A 7880-nucleotide genomic window follows, 5' to 3' on the forward strand; every position below is an offset into this window, starting at 1 on the left:
GTCTCATACTTGTTCTAAATCGTTAAATGGAGAAATCTGGCTTGGGAACGAAATTGGGCTGGGTTAACGATAGAAGGATTTGAGAATAACGATTTTTGTTGTGTTCTATATGTAACGGTTAGGGGTAGTAATGTCTTTTTACTATGTTAGTTTTGCTCGGAAGGACAATAATTAAAGACCACCATTTTGAGGGGCAAAATCTAAAGACCAACCCAAAAGAGGAGCATTCGCGCCAATTGCCCCAATAAGTACCTAGGTAGACTTCAAAATAACCTAGAGTAACGGTGTAAAAAACTTATAAAATCGAAAAGGCGATTACATGTTTCTCTCGTGGCATACACCACAAGAACTGGGTTATAAGTAGTAACAACCAGTGATGTAGCTATATAGATTGAACACTCTTTGTCGGAAAAATTATATATTTGAGAAATAATACTGCATACATAAGTCATAATTAAATTACTGTTATAATATACTATATATTAAAGCTTGAACACACTTAACAATATTCCTGATTTCACCACGGTAACAGCTAACAACAACCGGAACATTATAAACATTTCCATAAGGACATCTAGTAAAACAGAGCATAACAAGTTTTTTTTTTTTTTTTTTTCGTTTTGGTACATAAAAAGAGCAAAGCCACGGTCAACTTTCAGTATTGATAATCGCCCCTAAATAATTAAGAGTATTAGAGGCTAATTAATTAAGGCTGAATTCGAATAGGTTCATCAGTTTGAGTAGGAATTGGAAGGTGGCCCTTCTCCTGCAGGCTCTTCACCGTCTCATATAAGCACTGTTTCACAGGTGTAAACTCCAAGCCCAAGTCCTTCAGCTTTTGGTTCGTGAATTTGTACGGTTTTGCCCTAGGTCTTGTCTCATCCGAGCACCTGAATAATTATATTTAATAATGATACGCTTTAGATAACACTTCTAGAAATGAGATTACGTGTCATATATGAAACTGGTATTATACTAGTCATTGCTAACAACTACATTGCTATTTCAGTTTAATAATCGTTAGAGATGATTTAAATTATTAAAAAGGAGGTCCCGTACCACTATTGTTGGCACTAAGATGCATCTGGATGTAAAGAGGGGCCAGCCAAGATTTTGATGTTTTGTAGGTAAGGCAAGTTCAGGTCCAGAAATATTGCTAGAAACATACTTGAACGTTTGTTAATGGGTAGTGGGTACTTGTATTCATATTTTATACTTATACCGTCTATGCTTAAGTCAAATTCTTTCCTAAAGTATATTACACGATTTTGTTTGTCGGGTACACCTACTAACACATCATCATTTCAAACAGAGGAAAGCTCTTTTTACGCATAAAGAAAGCATCTTAGATATGGAGTATATTTGTAAGCGCATTAATTGGTATTAATGTTTATTTCATGAATAACAGGATCAGCTCCTCCAGTTCTTTCCATAAAAATTCACTTTCGACAAGGAAGCTACAGCTACTTCCAAACAATGGTTTCAGATATGGAATTTTAAAAGTAAAATAGGCAGAATTTCTTAGAAGATATAGTGGACACAGTGGCTGATTCTCGTCACTAAAAATATGATCGAAATTTATCACTATTCTATCACTACATAGCTCGTAGCTAACAAGAAATTTTTTAATAATCCATCACTACTCTGTCGTTAAATAGGATTAGCAATAGAATTTTGTTATTCAGCGACAGATGTTGTTTGTCACTAATTCTTGTTTCTTTTGTCGTGTATAGTCTAGGCACTAAGGTTAGTTCAAATAATGATTAAATTTTGCTGAAAGATCTGGGAAGTAGAATTACTTGGTGGGGATAGGATACTCCGGGAAGAATTTAGCAAGAATTTCGACCACCTCACCGCGATGAAGCACGCTCTCAGCACAGATGTAGCGGCCAGATGCAGAAGTCGTCTCGTAGAGAAGTAAGTGGGCTAGTGCAACATCCCTAACATGAACATATGCCTGAGTTGAATTGGCATATGTTTTTGCAGAACCAGTGAGGTACTTGAGTATGTGAAGAACGCTGGCATTCACTGTTGGTTGGAGCAATGGTCCAAGCACCAACACTGGATTGATCACCACCAAGTCTACTTTTTCCCTTGCCTCATCCCATGCTGTTTTTTCAGCCATCATCTTCCCATAGCAGTACCAATTCTGCAAAGACAATTTTGAAAAGTGTGTTAAGCAAATTGAGATCGATTGTATGAACTGTCACTGTCAACTACTCCTCTCAATTTTTATGTTTACGCATAAGTACAAACTCAAAGTCATAGTTGTAGATTGGGTGCGTGATTTGCTGCCAACTAGCAATTTTGACATTTTATGCCAAAAACATGTTCCGGAGGTCTCTACTATAGTTTGTCATAATTTGTTTGAATTGAGAGGTAAGCTAAAGGACATGCGCATTAATCAATTACTTCCTTCGTCCCAAATTACTTGACCCTTTCATTTTTAATCGGTCCATAAAAAAATGATCCATTTCTATATTTAAGAGTAACAATTTACATTTAAATTTCCTATTTTACCCTCATGAGATAATCTACGGTCACACAAATATCCATAAATTGTTTTACACTACAAATTTCAAAAGTTTTTTAAACCCTGTGCCCAGTTAAATGCGTTAACATAAATTGGAACGAAGGAAATATTTGACAACGAACCTTAGTATTCTTGCAGAAGTCAAGATCACTCCAGCAAGACTCGTCGACAACTTTGTCAGGGGCCCTGTTAGGGTCCATATACACCGCCCCTATTGTCGAAGTGAACACAACCCTTCGAACCTTGGCTTCTGCTGCTGCTGTTATCACATTCTTCGTCCCAATTACTGCTGGCTCCATCATTTGCTCCTTCAACATTTATTAACCAAATTAAAAAAACAGCATTATCCTCGTACAAAAAGGACATATTTCAACTTGGATATAGACGTATTAGGGGAACTGAAAGCTAAAGCAATTTTGCTAGTGCACCTTGGACGTGTTGGTCAATGATGAATTATGGTTATATACGTGGGCCCACCATTTACGTGACTGATCCTTTTTTAAAAAAAAATATACTCTGTATTTCTAGAGAGTATCTTTGTAATTCTAGTGGCTTTAATTCTAAATAGTATCTTTGTAGTATAATATTTTGAAGCATTTGAGTTTTTTTTTCTTTTTCTGGGATTTATGAAGGATCAACTAGGAAGTAGGCAATTTATGAGGTATATTAATAGAATATTAATTTCTATTTTCATCTTCATGCGGTTCAAAAGATGAGGTTATTCGGCGAGTAAATTCCCTAAAAAGTCACCTGTGTATTGAGAATTGACTACAAATATCACTTATGTTTCCTTTAGGACTAGAATATCACCCAACTATCACTATTTTTCTCAAAATATACTAAACACACAAAACCTCTCCTTCTTTCACAGTTGGCATGCATGTCACACAAAATTCTATTGTTTAACTCATTCAATTTATTTAACTCATCCAAACCCAAACGTTTAACCGGTTAAAAAATATCAAAGAAGCATAACTTTTATACCCATTTTTTTTTTTTTTTGCATCTTGCACCTTAACGTATACTCCCTTTTATGATTTGCACCCTATCCTATTTTTTTAACGATATGGACCCTAATCTTTTCTTACAAAACCATAAAAGAATTATTTTGTTTTATTATTTACAAGGGCAAAAATTGGAAACAATAGAAGACTAGTTTTTTCATTTTTACCCTTGTAAATAATAAAACAAAATATTAAATCTTTTATGATTTTGTAAGAAAATACGAAGATTAGAGTGTATTTCCTTAAAAAAATAGAATAGTGCGCAAATTATAAAAGGGAGTATTTTCACCCTAATCCATTTTTACCAAGAAGTAAGTATAGCTTGTTTTACCAAATAAAGCTTGAAATTTACCTACTTGGTATGTTACATTTGCTTGATCAGATCAATTCATTGGACATAAATTTAAATTAGGTCCTACTCTTGTGTACAGACAGTCCTATTACGAGCTAACTTAAGACCGTTCTTGATCCCGTTCTTGATCCCATACCTTGTACCTTAGCTAAGGCTATTAGCTCTTTACAACAAATTTGCCTTTTATTAACTAAGTTAGAATAGCCAGATTAGGATAGCGCTTATGTTAATAATTAAAAGTTGAAAATTAAGATTGAGAGAATAGGTTACTTAATGTTTGTCAACTATAAACAGTCTAATTGTCGTGCTTTAACTCAACATCGAACGCATGACGGTAATACTACATAAAACACTAATTATTCAATTCAGGGTATACACAGAAAAGAGAAAAAGTAATAATAAAACAAAATAATTTTTTTATGGTTGTGTAAGAAAATATAGAAATTAGGGTGCATATCGTTAAAAAAAAAAAAGGATTGGGTGCAAATCATAAAAGAGAGTATACATTAAGAGCGCAAAATGCAAAATATCCAAAAACAGATATAAAAGTAATGCTTCTTTGATGTTTTCTAACCGGGTCAAATGGGTATAGTTGGTTGGTTAAATGGGTTTGAATTGGGTTGAATTAAATGAATTTGATGAGTTAAATAAATTTATTATCAAAAAAATAGAATTTTATGTGACATGACATGCCAACTAGGAGAGAAGGATGATTTTGTGTGTTTAGTATATTTTTGAGGAAAATAGTGATAGCTGAGTGATATTGTAGTCCTAAAAAAAACAAAAGTAATATTTATACGCAATTCTCAATACATGGGTGACCTTTTAGGAAATTTACTGTTATTGGGTCGCATAATATGAATACTTACTGGATCATCAGTGAGAGGGGAAGCCATGTGGAAAACTCCGTCACAGCCATAGATTGCTTCCTTCAAACTCTGGTAGTCCAGAAGATCACTTCTGCACAGAGTTAATCTTTCCTTTGCACCTTCAAGTTCCCTCAAGTGACTATTTTTGGGATCATCTGTACACAATTATAGTCAATAAACATCATCACAAGCACATATTCAGAAAAAAAATTGAAGCAATTTGGAAATGTATCATGAACTTTGACTGAATTTGTATAACAACAACAACAGCAACAAACCCAATGTGATCCCAAGAAGCTGTTTCCGGTAAATCCTTGGCTCAAAAGAAAAGTAACTGACGCATGATTGTAACAAAAGAGACAACAAAATAGCAATATACAAAGACTGAATTTACATAAAAAATTAACAAATTCAATGTATATTACCAGGATTCCTAACGGTTCCTCTGACAGTGTAGCCTTTTTCAAGAAGGATTTTAACAACCCAAGAGGCAATGAACCCACCGGCACCGGTAACACAAACGACTTTGCCGGATTCTGATGGCATGCTTACTTTTAGGAATGAAAAGTAAGAGTAAAAAGAAAGGAGCGAGTGATCTCAAGATAAAGAAAACAAGGGAAGGGGAAGAGTTTATATAGAGTTGGAAAAGCCAAAAGCCATATTCACCAACTTACCTAGTACCTACTACGGTTACACAGTAAATATTTCTTGTGCTTGAAACTTGAACTAGTTACAGACTTACAGTTTCTTGACACCTCTTTTTTCTCCGTCACTTTCTTGAGTCTTGCATCGTCAGGAATAATCAGGAAAAGGCATTAAACCTCTTGGAAGGTGCAGCATTGTTATCTTAATTCATCCGTGATAAAATTAGCCCATAAAAATATGACTCGTTTAATTGACCTCAATTGAGCCCGTTATTAACTCAATACATTTTGATCCGTCCAGTGGTCTACTTAAAAGTTGGGCTGATATATAACGTGTATGATCCATCGGTAAGAGTTGAGTGTTCTTAGTTATGACCCATTGTTTAGCGCATTTTAATCAAGCCTATTTCAGCCTAAGTAACCTTTGAGCGGATTAATGACCCGTTCAAGATAGTTAGCCTTGAGCTGCCTAGATTGGGTTAAGTTCACAAATGGCCTTCATAAGGAGTGATCTTGATATTTTGGCCCCGCTTAATATTTTTTTTTTTTTTTTAAATAGCTTTCGCTTTAGAAAATCCGCTAGGCAATGCTCGGGCATAAGTTGTGGCAATGAATTAGTTTTGCCTATATGGCAGAAGTTCATGATATTTTAAGACAGTAAATCTGCTCAATTGACCACAAGTTCTGCTTTACAGGAAAAAGCTAAAACTTATGTCTGATGGGCAATAGAGGCAAAACTTTTGTTGCCCGTCGAGCATAAGTTTGGGAATGAATTCATTTTGCATGTAAGGCAGAAGTTCAAGATACTTTAAGACAATGAACTTGCTCAATTGACCACAAGTTTCGCTTATATGCTAAAGCTAGAATTACTTATACCTGATGGGCAACCAAAATTCTTCCCATTGATTTTTTTTTTTTCAAATTAATGTCATTTTTTAAAGATTTTGTTAAGTGGGAACAAAAATTCAAGACCGGCACTTTTAGGGACATCATTCGTAATTTCCTGAGTTAAATACAGTCTAATCTGCCCATTTAATGCCCGTAGCCGGATCGTACTAAATTTTGTTAATTTTTCAATTCTCTGTTAAGAATTTTCTAAGCACGTCTTATATTAGTATTTAGTTTTTCTTCCAGATCGTGTAAAGACTAAGGGATCGTTTGGTATGAAGGTTAAGTTATCCCATGTAAATGGGATTGGGTGGATAAGATGGGATAACTTATTCCACCCTCTAGGAAAATTTAATTAAGGGTGATTTTTTAGTTTCAAAATTAAGAATGGACGACTCAAGTTATTTTTATTGAGTAGGGGTGACTCTTTTGAGATTAGTGTTAATGACGCTAATTTGAAAAACCCCAAAGTTTTATTATTTACACAAAGCCCCCATCCCTCCCACTCCCCCTTCCTCTGCAGCTGCCACCACCCCTACTTATGCCTCCTCTACCGTTGCCACCACCCCTTTCCCCTCCGCTGCCGCCTCCTCATACTCCACCACCACCATCACCTTTTCCTCACTACCACTACCTCCACCTCCTCTTCTACCACCACCATCACCACCTCCTCCTCCACCTTTTTTGCCTCACCTTCCACCTTTCACTTTCTGCAGAAAAATTCAACAACTAAAGTAGTTGTTGCAACAATTACTGAAATTCTGTTGCAACAACTCAAAAAATACTGAGTTGTTGCAACAAATTTCGTAACTGTTGCAACAACTATCGTGGTTGTTGCAACAAATTCTGAAGTTGTTGCAACATATTTCAGTAATTGTTGCAATAACTTCTATAATTTGTTGGATTCTCTGCAGATTTTTTTTCAATGACTTGAAAAAAGAATCAAACTTTTTTCCACAAAATTCTTACTACCAAAGCAAAAGAGTCCATAGAATAAGAAAAAAAGGGGAAAAGGGTCAAAAATGTCCCTTTACTTTGGAAAAAGTGCTAAAAATATCCTCCGAACTAATTTTGGGTCAAAAATACCCCTCTCGTCATTAAAGTTTTCAAATATACCCGTATCTTAACGGAAATCTACAACATAATCCAATTTCATTTTTAAACCCACTCCGTTTAAAATCGACCCAACTACATAAAAAACTCATATGCCATCAACCTGTTCCCGAGTCCTACATCTGGAGCCACCAGGCACAGGAGCGGGCAACCCATATGCGTTTTTTATTTAGTTGGGTCAATTTTAAACGGAGCGGGTTTAAAAATGAAATTGGGTTATGTTGCGGATTTTCGTTAAGACAATGGTATATTTGAAAACTTTAATGACGGAAGGGTATTTTTGACCCAAAATTAGTTCGGAGGATATTTTTAGCCCTTTTCCCAAAGTAAAGGGGCATTTTTGACCCTTTTCCCGAAGAAAAAAAAGAGGAGAACAATCCACCACCACCACCAACACCCACACCGCCTCTCTACCGCCGCCACCGCTGTCACTATCACCACCACCGAAGAGAAAAAGGAGGAGGAGAAGAAAGAAAA

General features: G+C 35.5%; 1 protein-coding gene across 2 annotated transcripts; it reads right to left on the reverse strand.

Annotated features, from left to right (window-relative positions):
- Nucleotides 1-631: 631 nt before the first annotated feature.
- Nucleotides 632-5544, reverse strand: LOC132633020 (cinnamoyl-CoA reductase 1). 2 transcript variants are annotated; one of them, XM_060349206.1, is made up of 6 exons: nt 5433-5544; nt 5184-5309; nt 4759-4913; nt 2656-2841; nt 1800-2149; nt 632-890 (listed from the first exon to the last, which is right to left on the reverse strand). In XM_060349206.1, exons 2-6 carry the CDS (start codon nt 5302-5304, stop codon nt 707-709), a joined length of 996 nt encoding a protein of 331 aa, XP_060205189.1. In that variant the 5' UTR covers nt 5305-5309; nt 5433-5544; the 3' UTR covers nt 632-706. The 2 variants fall into 2 exon arrangements, with proteins under 2 accessions (XP_060205189.1, XP_060205188.1); XM_060349205.1 differs by lacking the exon at nt 5433-5544 and having other exon boundaries at nt 5184-5373.
- Nucleotides 5545-7880: the final 2336 nt, after the last annotated feature.

This window comes from Lycium barbarum, chromosome 3 (assembly GCF_019175385.1).
Source record: "Lycium barbarum isolate Lr01 chromosome 3, ASM1917538v2, whole genome shotgun sequence".
Classification (NCBI taxonomy): Eukaryota; Viridiplantae; Streptophyta; class Magnoliopsida; order Solanales; family Solanaceae; genus Lycium; species Lycium barbarum.

Bases quoted from the DNA above. Each gene is read 5' to 3' on its own strand.
- LOC132633020 (XM_060349206.1), bottom strand. From the start codon at position 5,304: ATGCCATCAGAATCCGGCAAAGTCGTTTGTGTTACCGGTGCCGGTGGG. The intron at 2,842-4,758 runs GTAAGTATTCAT...TAAATGTTGAAG, and splicing joins CCCCTCTCACTGATGATCCA to GAGCAAATGATGGAGCCAGC. The intron at 891-1,799 runs GTAATTCTACTT...ATAATTATTCAG, and splicing joins GAGTATCCTATCCCCACCAA to GTGCTCGGATGAGACAAGAC.